General features: G+C 37.9%; 1 protein-coding gene across 1 annotated transcript in view; it reads right to left on the reverse strand.

Annotated features, from left to right (window-relative positions):
* Positions 1-15,297, reverse strand: part of LOC128652338 (acetylserotonin O-methyltransferase-like) — a 192,227-nt gene that overhangs the window by 64,090 nt on the left and 112,840 nt on the right. The window contains exon 6 of the mRNA XM_053705274.1: positions 3,559-3,680. Within this exon, the coding sequence (XP_053561249.1) occupies positions 3,559-3,680 (122 nt within the window). The remainder of the gene's footprint in view (positions 1-3,558; positions 3,681-15,297) is intronic.

Consider the following 15,297-nt stretch of genomic DNA (forward strand, 5'->3'; position numbering starts at 1 on the left):
AAATGAAAGGCATTCCCTATTAAGTAATGGTGAGGTAACACATGCAAGGCATTCACTATTAAGTAATGGTGAGGTAACACATGCAAGGCATGCACTAATAAGTAATGGCTAGGTAACACATGCAAGGCATTCCCTATTATGTAATGGCAAGGAGACACATGCAAAGCATTCCCTATTAAGTAATGGCTAGGTAACACATGCAAGGCATTCCCTATTAAGCAATGGTGAGGTAACACATGCAAGGCATTCACTATTAAGTAATGGTGGGGTAACACGTGCAAGGCATTCACTATTAAGTAATGGCTAGGTAACACATGCAAGGCATTCCCTATTACATAATGGCTAGATAACAAATGTAAGGCATTCCCTATTAAGTAATGGCTAGGAGACACATGCAAGGCATTCCCTATTAAGTAATGGCGAGGTAACACATGCATGGCATTCTCTATTAAGTAATGGCTAGGTAACAAATACAAGGCATTCACTATTAAGTAATGGTGAGGTAACACATGCAAGGCATTCACTTTTAAGTAATGGCGAGGTAACACATGCAAGGCATTCACTATTAAGTAATGGCGAGGTAACAAATGCAAGGCATTCAAAATTAAGTAATGGCTAGTTAACACATGCAAGGCATTCCCTATTACGTAATGGCTAGGTAACACATGCAATGCATTCCCAATTAAGTAATGGCGAGGTAACACATGCAAGGCATTAATTATTAAGTAATTGCTAGGTAACACATGCAAGGCATTCCCTATTATGTAATGGCTACGTAACAAATGAAAGGCATTCCCTATTAGGTAATGGCGAGGTAACACATGCAAGTCATTCACTATTAAGTAATGGTGAGGTAACGCATGCAAGGCATGCACTAATAAGTAATGGCTAGGTAACACATGCAAGGTATTCCCTATTGTGTAATGGCTAGGAGACACATGCAAGGCATTCCCTATTAAGTAATGGCTAGGTAACAAATGAAAGGCATTCCCTATTAAGTAATGGCGAGGTAACACATGCAAGGCATTCCCTATTAAGTAATGGTGAGGTAACACATGCAAGGCATTCACTATTAAGTAATGGTGAGGTAACACATGCAAGGCATTCACTATTAAGTAATGGCTAGGCAACACATGCAAGGCATTCCCTATTAATTAATGGCGAGGTAACACATGCAAGGCATTCCCTAATAAGTAATTTCGAGGTAACACATGCAAGGCATTAACTATTAAGTAATTGCTAGGTAACACATGCAAGGCATTCCCTATTATGTAATGGCTAGGTAACACATGAAAGGCATTCCCTATTAAGTAATGGCTAGATAACACATGCAAGGCATTAACTATTAAGTAATTGCTAGGTAACACATGCAAGGCATTCCCTATTATGTAATGGCTAGGTAACACATGAAAGGCATTCCCTATTAAGTAATGGCGAGGTAACACATGCAAGGCATTCCCTAATAAGTAATTTCGAGGTAACACATGCAAGGCATTAACTATTAAGTAATTGCTAGGTAACACATGCAAGGCATTCCCTATTATGTAATTGCTAGGTAACACATGCAAGGCATTCCCTATTATGTAATGGCTAGGTAACACATGAAAGGCATTCCCTATTAAGTAATGGCGAGGTAACACATGCAAGGCATTCCCTAATAAGTAATTTCGAGGTAACACATGCAAGGCATTAACTATTAAGTAATTGCTAGGTAACACATGCAAGGCATTCCCTATTATGTAATTGCTAGGTAACACATGCAAGGCATTCCCTATTAAGTAATGGTGAGGTAACACATGCAAGGCATTCACTATTAAGTAATGGTGAGGTAACACATGCAAGGCATTCACTATTAAGTAATGGCTAGGCAACACATGCAAGGCATTCCCTATTAATTAATGGCGAGGTAACACATGCAAGGCATTCCCTAATAAGTAATTTTGAGGTAACACATGCAAGGCATTAACTATTAAGTAATTGCTAGGTAACACATGCAAGGCATTCCCTATTATGTAATGGCTAGGTAACACATGCAAGGCATTCACTATTAAGTAATGGTGAGGTAACGCATGCAAGGCATGCACTAATAAGTAATGGCTAGGTAACACATGCAAGGCATTCACTATTAAGTAATGGTGAGGTAACGCATGCAAGGCATGCACTAATAAGTAATGGCTAGATAACACATGTAAGGCATTAACTATTAAGTAATTGCTAGGTAACACATGCAAGGCATTCCCTATTATGTAATTGCTAGGTAACAAATGAAAGGCATTCCCTATTAAGTAATGGCTAGATAACACATGCAAGGCATTAACTATTAAGTAATGGTGAGGTAACACATGCAAGGTATTCACTAATAAGTAATGGTGAGGTAACACATGCAAGGCATTCACTATTAAGTAATGGTGAGCTAACAAATGCAAGGCATGCACTAATAAGTAATGGTGAGCTAACACATGCAAGGCATTCCCTATTAAGTAATGGTGAGGTAACACATGCAAGGCATTCCCTATTAAGTAATGGTGAGGTAACACATGCAAGGCATTCCCTATTAAGTAATGGTGAGGTAACACATGCTAGGCATTCCCTATTAAGTAATGATGAGGTAACACATGCAAGGCATTCCCTATTAAGTAATGGTGAGGTAACACATGCTAGGCATTCCCTATTAAGTAATGGTGAGGTAACACATGCTAGGCATTCCCTATTAAGTAATGGTGAGGTAACACATGCTAGGCATTCCCTATTAAGTAATGGTGAGGTAACACATGCTAGGCATTCCCTATTAAGTAATGGTGAGGTAACACATGCTAGGCATTCCCTATTAAGTAATGGTGAGGTAACACATGCAAGGCATTCCCTATTAAGTAATGGTGAGGTAACACATGCTAGGCATTCCCTATTAAGTAATGGTGAGGTAACACATGCAAGGCATTCCCTATTAAGTAATGGTGAGGTAACACATGCTAGGCATTCCCTATTAAGTAATGGCTAGGAGACACATGCAAGGCATTCCCTATTATGTAATGGCTAGGTAACAAATGAAAGACATTCCCTATTGCGTAATGGCTAGGAGACACATGCAATCAGGGATCTGGTGAGAGAAGATGAGGAAGAAGCTGTTTAAGTTTGGGATTTTCTTGCTTTTGAACAATATCTATTTATGCATCTATCATCTAGCTATATCTATTTATCTATCTGTCTATCTGTCTGCCTGTCTATCTATCTATTTATCTATCTATCTATCTATCTATCTATCTATCTATATCAAACTACACACACTGTACACAATACACACATACACACTATACCAACATACATATAATATGCACTACGCAGAGTGTACACTACTCACACAGTATAAATACACACTACAGATTACACACCTATTAATCATACACACTAAACAAGCACTAAATACACACTATATCTGCACACCATGCACACACATACATATAAACATTTGTACAATGAAATTCATAGAAATTCACAATAAAAAATTAAAAGGATGTCTAAGAAATGTAAAACAGTCAAATATACAGTATTACTAATTACCTCCTAGATCACAAATGGTATGAAAAGATGAAAGATCAAATTTAGAAATGAATTCTTCTTTGCCTCTGAGATTCCAAAAGCCATCCATATGCCCCATGAACGTTGACATTTTTTCTTCTGATCTAGTACAGGAAGAAAGAACACTGATTAATAAAGTGCAAAATGAATTAATCCTGTTTTCATTAGCGATGTCCTATAAAAGTTGCAAATTCGACCAAAGTATAAATGCATCACATATTGATTTGTATTAGAGTAGAACTCACCAATGGAATTTGGCGGCTTGATACTTGCAGGTGAGTTTACACACCTTGGCCAAAATATGCTCTTCTCATATACATTTTGGAATAGTGCATTATTAGGTCATTGTTTTTTTTTTTGTTAAATGAAATATATAATATGAACATATTTACAGTTTAAATTGGTTTTAATTGAATTAAATATTTAATACAAGTAAATTCCTGAGAAAAAAACAATTACAGTCACTAGGTGAATCAAGGTTCCTATATCCCCTCTCATATGTGTGATTTCAAATGTGAACACTTTTACTGCATAATAGGAAACCAGAGATGGATACAAGGCCAGACATTAAATAATTTCCAATCCTGGAAAACATGTGAGGCCATCCCTCAAGTAAAAAGACTATATACATTTATGCATACAGCAAATAAAAAATGTAATCAAACAAACCAAGGGCAAGATTAAATATGCTGCATCACCCGCAAAAGCCGTGGGTGCCGGTTTTTATGCGGTTTTGGTATCAACTATACAGCACCGCATATAAATGTAGCACGCATATTTCACCCGTCGCCCGCAATTTTGACTCCCATAAGCTAACATAGAACCGTGTCGCAAATCGGTATCACATATTCAGCGCAAGGACTTACGCGGCAAAAATGGAGACATTTTACTCCATTTTCACCTCGCCACAAATTGGCAGGTGCAGCATGACTTGTGCTGAGTATGTGAGCACCGTAACTCCCGTAACTGCCTGAAAATATTAACAAACGCCTAACGCATGCGCAATCTCGACCTGTCAACTGCAATCCCCCACCGCAATAACTAATAAAGTATATGAACCCCTAATCCGCTATTAACCCACATCACAATAAACCGAATAAACGGCTAGATTACGAGTTGTGTGTTAAGGTAAAAAAGCAGCATTAACAGGTCCTAACGCTGCTTTTTTTACGCCTGCTGCTATTACAAATCTTGCAGGTTTAGGGGCCCCGCACACTTTTTTGGCCTTACCGCAAAACGACTTACGTAAACTTTGTCAACCCTTCTTTGTATGGGACTTCCATAGCGCCTGTATTACGAGTCTGTCCTCGGAGGCCAAAACGTGAGCGATACACTCTCTACCTCCAAGATCCGTAATGCATTCTAAAGTCAGTAGTTATGAGTTTTTCACTAAAACGCCGTAGCATAAAACTTTAATACTAAAGTGCTAAAAAGTACACTAAAACCAATAAACTACCTATTAACCCTAAACCAAGGCCCTCTCGCATCGCAAACACTATAATAAAATTTTAACCCCTAATCTGCCGCTCTGGACATCGCCGCCACTAGAATAAACATATTAACCCCTAAGCCGCCGCACTCCCGCCTTGTCCATCTTTAAGACATCTGACGCAGATGTCTCAATAAAGCAATACACTTGTTTAACTTGTTGGTGCGACTATCATCTTTTGCTAGACATCTGACGCAGAGCATCCTCTTCAAACGATGTCTTCTTCGTAATGAATATCTCTTTAAGTGACGTCATCCAAGATGGCAAGAATGTATGGAAGAATGTAGGTGGCGGCGATGTTGGGGGCAGCAGATTAGGGGTTAATAAGTATAATGTAGGTGGTGGCGGTGTGCGGAGCGGCAGATTAGGAGTTAATAAGAATAATGTAGGTGTCGGTGATGTTGGGGGCGGCAGATTAGGGGTTAATAAGTGTAAGATTAGGGGTGTTTAGACTCAGGGTTCATGTTAGGGTGTTAGGTGTAAACATAAAATGTGTTTCCCCATATGAATCAATGGGGCTTCGTTACTGAGTTTTACGCTGCTTTTTGGCAGGCGTTAGACTTTTTCTCAATCCGCTCTCCCCATTGATGTCTATGGGGAATTCGTGCATGAGCACATACGACCAGCTCACCGCTGACTTAAGCAGCACTGGTATTGGAGTGCGGTATGGAGCACAATTTTGCTCTACTCTCACTTCTTGCCTTTTAACGCCGGGTTTTAAAAAACCTGTAATACCAGCGCTGCAGGTAAGTGAGCGGTGAGAAAAAACTGCTCGTTAGCACTGCACAGCTCCTAACACAAAACTCGTAATCTGGCCGTATGTATATGAACCCCTAATCCGCCACTAACCCACATCGCAATAAACCTAATAAAGTATATGAACCCCTAATCCGCCATTAACCCACATTACAATAAACCTATTAAAGTATATTAACCCCTAATCCACCATTAACCCACATTGCAACAAACCTAATAAAACTATTAACCCCAAATCCCCCAAACCCACACAACGCAATACTCCTAATAAATCTATTAACCCCCTAATCCTCCAAACCCCCACAATGCAAATAATTAATTAAATTACTAAACCCCCTAATCTAACAGCCCCTAAATTAACCCCCAATTACTTAAATTAAAAAATACTGAGTTACAATTTAAAATAAAAAAGCTAACATTACTTAAAAATAAAAAAAATACATTTAAATTAATCTAAGATTACAAAAATAAAAAAAAGTTTAACATTACCTAAAATAATAAACCAAATTATAAAAAAATGAAACCTAATCCCTATGAAAATAAAAAGCCCCCCCCAAAATAAAAACACCCCCTAATCTAATGCCACACTACCAATAGCCCTTAAAAGGGCCTTTTGTAGGGCTTTGCCTAAAGTTAAATAGTCCCCCCTCTAACAGTAAAACCCCCACCCACCAAACCTCCCAAAATAAAAAAAACCTAACACTAAAAAATCCTAAACTACCCATTGTCTAAAGGGGCATTTGTATGGGCATTGCACTTAAAAGGGCTTTTAGCTCTTTTAAGAGTGCCCAGAAATCCCTAATCTAAAAAAAAAAAAAAAAAACGCCAAAAATAAAAAAAAACCTAAGTCTAACCCCCCAAATAGGTACTCGCCGTTCCTGAAGTCCAGCGGAGAAGGTCCTGTTCCTGGCGGTGAAGTCTTCTTCCAAGCGGCCGACATCTTCTTCCAAGCGGGGACCTCTTCCTTTTTTATCCAGGACCAAGCTGACGCGGAGCGGAGATGAGCATGGAGCAGGCCCGGCGACTGCGGAGCCATGGAGCGTGGAGGATCCTCTTCGTACAATCGCCGCCATACACGGAATAGTGAATTCAAGGTACACATTTAAAAATGGTGTCCCTTGCATTCCTAATGGCTGATTTGATTCTTCAAATTCAAATCAGCCAATAGGATGAGAGCTACTGAAATCCTATTGGCTGTTTAATTTAATTTATTTTTTTTAAAGTAATGTTAGCTTTTTTATTTTAATTGTAACTAAGTATTTTTTTAATTTAAGTAATTGGGGTTAATTTAGGGGGTGTTAGGTTGCTTAGTAATTTAATTAGTTATTTGTGTTGTGGGGGTTTCGTGGATTAGGGTTTAATAGATTTATTAGGATTATTGTTTTGTGTGGGTTTGGCAGATTATGGGTTAATAGTTGTATTAGGTTTGTTGCGATGTGGGCTAATGGAGGATTAGGGGTTAATATACTTTATTAGGTTTATTGCGATTAGGGTTAATGGCGGATTAGGGGTTCATATACTTTATTAGGTTTATTGCGATGTGGGTTAATGGCGGATTAGGGGTTCATATACTTTATTACGTTTATTGCGATGTGGGTGAATGTCGGATTAGGGGTTAATACATTTATTTGGTAGATCGCAATGTAATTGAATTGCGGATTAGCAGTTAATAGTTTAATTAGGCTTATTGCATTGTGGGGGGTTGTCAGTCTCGGGGTTAATGCTTTTATTATTAGTTCCGATGTGGGTTTGATGGCGGATATAGGGGTTTTACGTACCGGGTTTAGTTTTGGAAGGCGGGTTAGACTTTTACGGGATATTTTATATTATTTTTTTTCTTCTTAAGGCTTCAGCAGTTTTTAAAGTGCCGTAGGTCACTGGCAAATCCAGAAATTTGTATTTACGCTCATTTCTGGACACCGCTAGTTTATCCAACTTACGGTACTTTATGAACTGCCGGCGGGGTTTATGTAATACCCCGATGTGCAAGGTGAAATTACGGGTGGTGCGGGTTTCAGCAGTTGCGCTGAAGCCTGCTCTGCATATGTAATCTCGCCCCATATGTATAAATTAGATACTGCTATTTAAGTTTCAATTACATTTCCCATATTAAGGTTAACTTCTCAAATCTCTTTTATATTAAATGCAATGTCCATCTAAATAAAATTTAAATACATGTTAATGCTAGTTTGTATGAAAACTTGAATCTTTTAAATATATTGGTTGAGGAATTCTTGATATATTATAGTTTGAAAGGAGTAAAAAGTAAAAAAGAAACCACTTGACCTTTTCTCTCCTGTAAAATGCAAATGGCTGAACAGAACTGTACAAACGCAGGCATGATTATAGCTGCTGTTTCAATTGAGTGTTTTTTTCTGTGGATGGATCTTTATTTATTTTAATATATTTAAGAAAATGTGCATGCGGCATGTAAAAAATGTCAAAATGTTAAAGTGATAAAGTAACTTATTTTCAGTGTGAGAGAGAAAATCTGTGCTATGGTTTCTGTGTTCCCTCACCTGACTGCCATTTTAAAATACAAAAGGGTTATTTTATTTGGCACAGAAATACCCATTTTCCAAAAACAGAAGGTATTGTACTACAATTTGAAACATCATATTTTAGATGGAACAGATAGCATTTTTTGAGTACCATGTCCCTTTAAGGGTGTACTAGCTGCTACTACTGGTACTACTACTGTACTAGCTGCTGCTACTAGTTTTTTAGATATGGAACAAAACCATTGGCAATGAGTATTTTTTCACTGGTTGCTAACTAAAACATTATGGGCCAGATTACAAGTGCTGTACTATTTTTTTTCTGCTTGCACCCTAACTTGGCTAATAAACTTTAGCACATATTATAAGTTAAAAGTATAAAGTTAGTGTGCAAATGAAACCCATTGCGCTAACTTCAGAACTTCTGATATTGTGATTGAATTAACTTGTTCTCCCCATAGACTTAAAGCGGGCATGCTGTTTAAAAAAAACTAACACAAACCTGAAGAAAAAAATGTTTTTTTTAATTTTTAAATATATATATATATATATATATATATATATATATATATATATATATATATATATATATGTGATTATATAAAAATATATATTTTTTTAAATAGAAAGAACATTTTCTTCTAAATGAAGAACATTGGAATGCAAAATATTTATATTAAAAAACAGTACATAAAATTATATTATACATGTGTACATACAGTATATGCATGTATATACTGTACATATTTAAACATAAATACACATGTATAAACACATATAGACATACTCATACACACACACACATATATATATATATATATATATATACACACATATATTTATGCATACAAAAAACTCTTCTCTCCTTTTAAGTTTTTACATTTATTGGTTCCAACGTTTCGGCCCCAACCTGGGCCTTTGTCAAGGTAACATATAATACAAACAGACACAATACTTATACCCTGTTAAATCACTCCCCTAATCACTCACACAGGTGATGCTCTATGGCCCTGTGGTTCTCTGATTTTCTTAAGGTGGAATCTGAATGCTGCTTACTATTCTGCACTCTGGAATTTTCCAATTCTCTACCTTAAAAATAAACTAACATATTAGTATATTAATATACAGCTGTCATATAAGCAACACTAGAAAAATTTTTTTAGGTTTGCAGGGTAATAAATATATTTACAAGTGACTACTATTTATTTATAAATAATTTACAAACTGATTACTATATCCCCTTCATAGGTGGTATAAGGGTCCATTGTTTAAATTCAATCATATCATCAGGTAGAATTCATCTTATAGAGTTTTAGATTATAGAATATGAGATTACCTGCTCTACAAGAAACAGGATAAAGACAGGTATGTATTCAAGCTCCTGGGGTGGACTGTGTCTAGCTCAGAGATCCATCTAGCCTCTCTTTGTAATAGCATGATCTTTCTATCTCCTCCTCTTTTCAGAGGTTGTATTTGATCTATAGGACTAGCCACTGAATGGCCCTTTTCCAGAAAATGTTTAGCTGCAGACTGATCTGACTCTCCCCTTTTCAGAGCCTGTCTGATGCTGCACCTGTGTACTGCCATTCTTTACTTCAGCATACATTTCGTCTTTCCAATATACATGTCCCCACACTGGCACTTGATCATATAGACCACGTATTTGGACTCACAATTTAATGGCTATCTTATGTCATATTTCCTACCAGTGTGGCTATGTGTGAACGTACTGCCTAGGATTAAATTATCACATGTTGTGCACCCATGGCACCTATATACACCTGGTCTCCTCGTCAAAAAATGTTTAACAGGTTTTTCATATTTATCTGTGGGGTCTGTCTGTACTAGCATATCCTTCAAGTAACGTCCCCTTCTGTAGGAGAATATAGGGAGTTCTTTGGTAAAATATTTCAATCTCTCATCCCCTTGTAGAACTTTCCAATTATCCTGGATAGCTTTTCATAGTTTCCAACTTTCTATTGTGTAGTCAGTGACTAAAAAAAGTCTATCATCATTCTTTCTCTTTCTCTCTACTTTTTATTCTCTTGCAGTTGTTGCCTGTGTTTTGCTATCTCGTAAGATGTCTGTTGGATATCCCCTCTCTGGGAATCTTTCACCCATTTCATCCACAGCTACTTCCTCTAACTTTGAGGTAAGTATTACGGCTCTCTTTTTTTTTTCCAGACCCCCAAGACTTACCAACAGTGGGTCTTGGGGGTATGTAGCTGCTTAGATGCCTGAGAAAACAGGCTTCTAAGCAGTATGCCCCCTGCTCCTATACTTAACATTGTTAAGTACAAATAAAGTTGCGCGGTGACGTCATCACGTTATTGCGCGGTGACGTCATCACGTTATTGCGTGTGACGTCACCACACATCACGTGATGCCTGTCACTATGCAGGCCCAATCGCTGGGGTAGGAGTGGGTGGGAGCCCCCAGATCTCCCTCAAGGTGACTCTGAGCCGTCATTAGCAGCAGAGTGAAAAACTGGTTAACACGGTATAAGTATTGTGTCTGTTTGTATTATATGTTACCTTGACAAAGGCACAGGTTGGGGCCGAAACATTGGAACCAATAAATGTAAAAACTTTGAAAAGAGAGAAGAGTCTTTTTTGTATGCCTAGACACTTTTATGATTCAGGCTCTAAGAAGTCATGCTAGAGTGCTAAATTTACATGGAAACACACACACACACACACATTTATATATATATATATATATATATATATATATATATATATAAATATATATATATATATATACACACACATACACACATATTTAGACATTTTTTATATATAAATATAAATATCTATAAATATATATATATATATATAACATAATATAAAAAAATAAAAAAAATAAAAAATATATATATACAGTGGGGCAAAAAAGTATTTAGTCAGCAACCAATTATGCAAGTTCTCCCACTTAAGAAGATGAGAGAGGCCTGTAATTTTCATCATAGGTATACCTCAACTATGAGAGACAAAATGTGGAAACAAATCCAGACAATCACATTGTCTGATTTGGAAAGAATTTATTTGCAAATTATGGTGGAAAATAAGTATTTGGTCAATATCAAAAGTTCATCTCAATATTTTGTTATATATCCTTTGTTGGCAATGACAGAGGTCAAACGTTTTCTGTAAGTCTTCACAAGGTTGTTCCTTGGGAAAAACCTGCACGGTGGCCATTTGATTAGCAGAATCTGATGCATGTGTGGGAGCAGAGACGTCCCTATCCATGTGTATAATCTCAAAAGTGGGTGCTATGTGTCTGATATTAGATTGTTTTGATTTGTTGGGATCACTGGTATTATCTTGTGTTGTGAGAGGATGTATAACCTCTGATGCCATTGTGGCAGGGTTTTATGGGTCTACATTACTATCACCAGCAGCTACAAATTTATTCTGAGTGTTATCTTCAGATGCCTGGTGGAGTATGGTACTCTCTTCCTCCGTAGAGGATGCATCTGTATCAGTAAAAGAGACTTGTTTCCCTTTTGATTTCTGTTGTTTCTTGTTAAACCTCCTGTACTTTCTCTTAATATTAAACATTAGATACACCATATTGTTTTTGTAATCTAGAAGATCCCTGTCAAATTTTTTAAATTTCATAGCATCAATATCCTCTTTTACAGGGGTAACAGTCCCCTTCAAGATATCATCAAATTTAGTATAATCCTTGTGGGTCAGAAACTGGTTCAAATCTTCTTGCAATGTGGTAATATCACTACGAAGTTGCTCTAATTGCTGTTTTTTTGTAAATAATCAGCATGTTCATTAATTTTACTGAGCAATCTGTTAGAGTGGCATTCCATCTTTCTATAAAGGTATTGTCTGTGACCATAAAGGTTGTAAATTTGAAAATTCTCAGACCCCTGGGACTCATGTCCATACTTAGGTATTTTTCCATTAGATTAATGTCCCACCAAGTTTTATGCTCCTTGATGAAGAGAGTTTTCAATTTAGAGAATACGTCAGTAATAGTAACCTTAAATGACTTGCAGGAAAAAAGTTCATTTAAAGAAGGTCTAGATTGAAATTGTATTCTCTAGATTGTATTCTCTAGAATGGTGCTAAGGGGTGGAGCACAAGCAGAAAGTCACGTAACGCTTGTTCTAGTTCCAGTGAGCTGTTGGCAGGAAACCCCGTGCTGAACACCCTAGACCTTGGGCGGCTCACTTAGCAATTCTTTCTTGCTACCGGCATCCTAGCAATGCAATAACAGCGCATTGAGCTGCAAACGGCAGCAAATTAATGGACTGAACAATAACTTCATCCTATACCGAAAACTCTGGGACAGAGGTATAATAGAGAAGTGTGAGAAACCTTCCTCCCTCCTACGTATGCTGAGAGCGGAAGTTGTAAGGTAAATAGCTTACCTGAAGGCTCCATAATTATTATACGTCCCAATACAAATTAGCTCTCCCCTCTCATTCAAGCGCTACAGGAGGGGGTTTACCAAAATCTCTGTACACTTGGCTGGATATTGAGCATAACCCTGATGCCTCAATTATAATCATACTAGCTTACCGGAGGCTTGGCGTTCCTGTTTGGTCCTTTTCCTGGCTGGCCCTGTACTAGGGATTCTTGGTGTCGACCGAGTGTGACGTGGTCGTCCGGAACTACTTTGCTGCAGAGGCGTCACACAGTACCCGAAAATCGGAGAGCTCTGTTTCCCCAACAATGGGTGCGGCAAGGAAGAGGCGTATATGATTTGCCTGGTGCGGCTCCAGTGGAGTTGAACCTCAGGTGTCCCTCTCTGCTCTTATGCCTGGTGGAGCTTGGCTGTCGGCTAATCACACCTAACGGCTCCCTCCCACTGGTGTTGTGTGAGGGAGCCTTAGGTCATTGTGGGAGAGAGAGCTGTTTCCTGACGATCCTAGCAGCCTTGGCAAGTCCTGTTTGGCGTCCCCACAGACCGGGTCAGGTACTCTGGGTTCTAATCTTACTGGGCCCTAACTGGAACTGGTACAGGGCTGGCTCAGGACTCTGATGGGCCCTTGTGTTATGAAACTGTAAAGAGCCATGAAAGAGTAAAAAGAAACTCAACAAGGGTGCTTTACTAGACTAAATTATTCTGGCCTGGTGTATTATAAAAAGAGGTCCTATACAAATTCAAAGGTCCCTGGTACTTTTCCAAAATATCTAAAAAGTTGGGACACTTTGTATTGGAACGTTACATAAATATAAGCTAAAAGGTTATGCTGTTTGAAAATAGGAAAATTTAATATAGACCTGCTTTGTGGTAGATCACATAAGTATATATCGCTTGTGAGAGCATACATTTTTCCTTTTAGAGTTCATAAAACTGTGTCCTTTATAATTAGAGAAATTAACGCCTTGATTACGAGTTCTGCGTTAGCTTTAAAAAGCAGCATTAAGGAGTCCTAATGCTGCTTTTGAACGCCCGCTGGTATTACGAGTATGGCAGGTACAGGTGTACCGCTCACTTTTCTTCCGTGACTTTTGGCTACCGCAAATCCCCTTATGTCAATTGCATATCCCATCTTTTTAATGGGATTTGCCAAACTCTGGTATTACAAGTCTTGGAGAAAGTGAGCGGTACAGCCTCTACCTCCAAGACTCCTACCGCATAAAGAAGTCAGTACTTAAGAGTTTTATGGGCTAACGCCGGAAGATAAAGCTCTTAACTACAGTGCTAAAAAGTACACTAACACCCATAAACTACCTATGAACCCCTAAACCGAGCCCCCCCCCCACATCGCAAACACTATAATAAAATTATTTAACCCCTAATCTGCCGACCGGACATCGCCGCCACTATAATAAATGTATTAACCCCTAAACCGCCGCAATCCCGCCTCGCAAACACTGTAATAAATTTTATTAACCCCTTATCTGCCCCCCAACGTTGCCGCCACCTACCTACACTTATTAAACCCTATTCTGCCGTCCCTAACATCGCCGCCACCTACCTATAATTATTAACCCCTAATCTGCCGCCCCCAACGTCGCCGCTACTATAATAAAGTTATTAACCCCTAAACCTAAGTCTAACCCTATCCCTAACACCCCCCTAAATTAAATATAATTTAAAGAAATCTAAATAAAATTACTATAATTAAATAAATTATTCCTATTTAAAACTAAATACTTACCTATAAAATAAACCATAATATAGCTACAATATAACTAATAGTTACATTGTAGCTATTTTAGGATTTATATTTATTTTACAGGCAACTTTGTATTTATTTTAACTAGGTACAATAGCTATTAAATAGTTAATAACTATTTAATAGCTACCTAGTTAAAATAATTACAAAATTACCTGTAAAATAAATCCTAACCTAAGTTACAAATACACCTAACCCTACACTATCATTAAATTAATTAAATAAATTAACTACAATTATCTAAACTAAAATACAATTAAATAAACTAAACTATAGTACAAAACCCCCACTAAATTACAAAAAATAAAAAAATATTACAAGAATTTTAATCTAATTATACCTAATCTAAGCCCCCTAATAAAATAAAAAAGCCCCCCAAAATAATAAAATTCCCTACCCTATACTAAACTACAAAAGTAATCAGCTCTTTTACCAGCCCTTAAAAGGGCTTTTCGCGGGGCATTACCCCAAAGTAATCAGCTCTTTTACCTGTAAAAAAAATACAAGACCCCCCAACATTAAAACCCACCACCCACACACCCCTACTCTAAAACCCACCGATCCCCCCTTAAAAAACCTAACACTAACCCCCTGAAGATCACCCTACCTTGAGCCGTGTTTACCCAGCCAGGCCGAATTCTTCATCCAATCCGGGCGATGTGGTCCTCCATCCGGCAGAAGTCTTCATCTATCCGCGGGGCAGAAGAGGTCCTCCATCCGGCAGAAGTCTTCATCCATCAGCGGCTCTATCTTCAAGACCTCCGACGCGGAACATCCTCCTCGACCGACGGACTAACGACGAATGAAGGTTCCTTTAAATGATGTCATCCAAG

Source organism: Bombina bombina, chromosome 3 (assembly GCF_027579735.1).
Source record: "Bombina bombina isolate aBomBom1 chromosome 3, aBomBom1.pri, whole genome shotgun sequence".
In the NCBI taxonomy this organism is placed as follows: domain Eukaryota; kingdom Metazoa; phylum Chordata; class Amphibia; order Anura; family Bombinatoridae; genus Bombina; species Bombina bombina.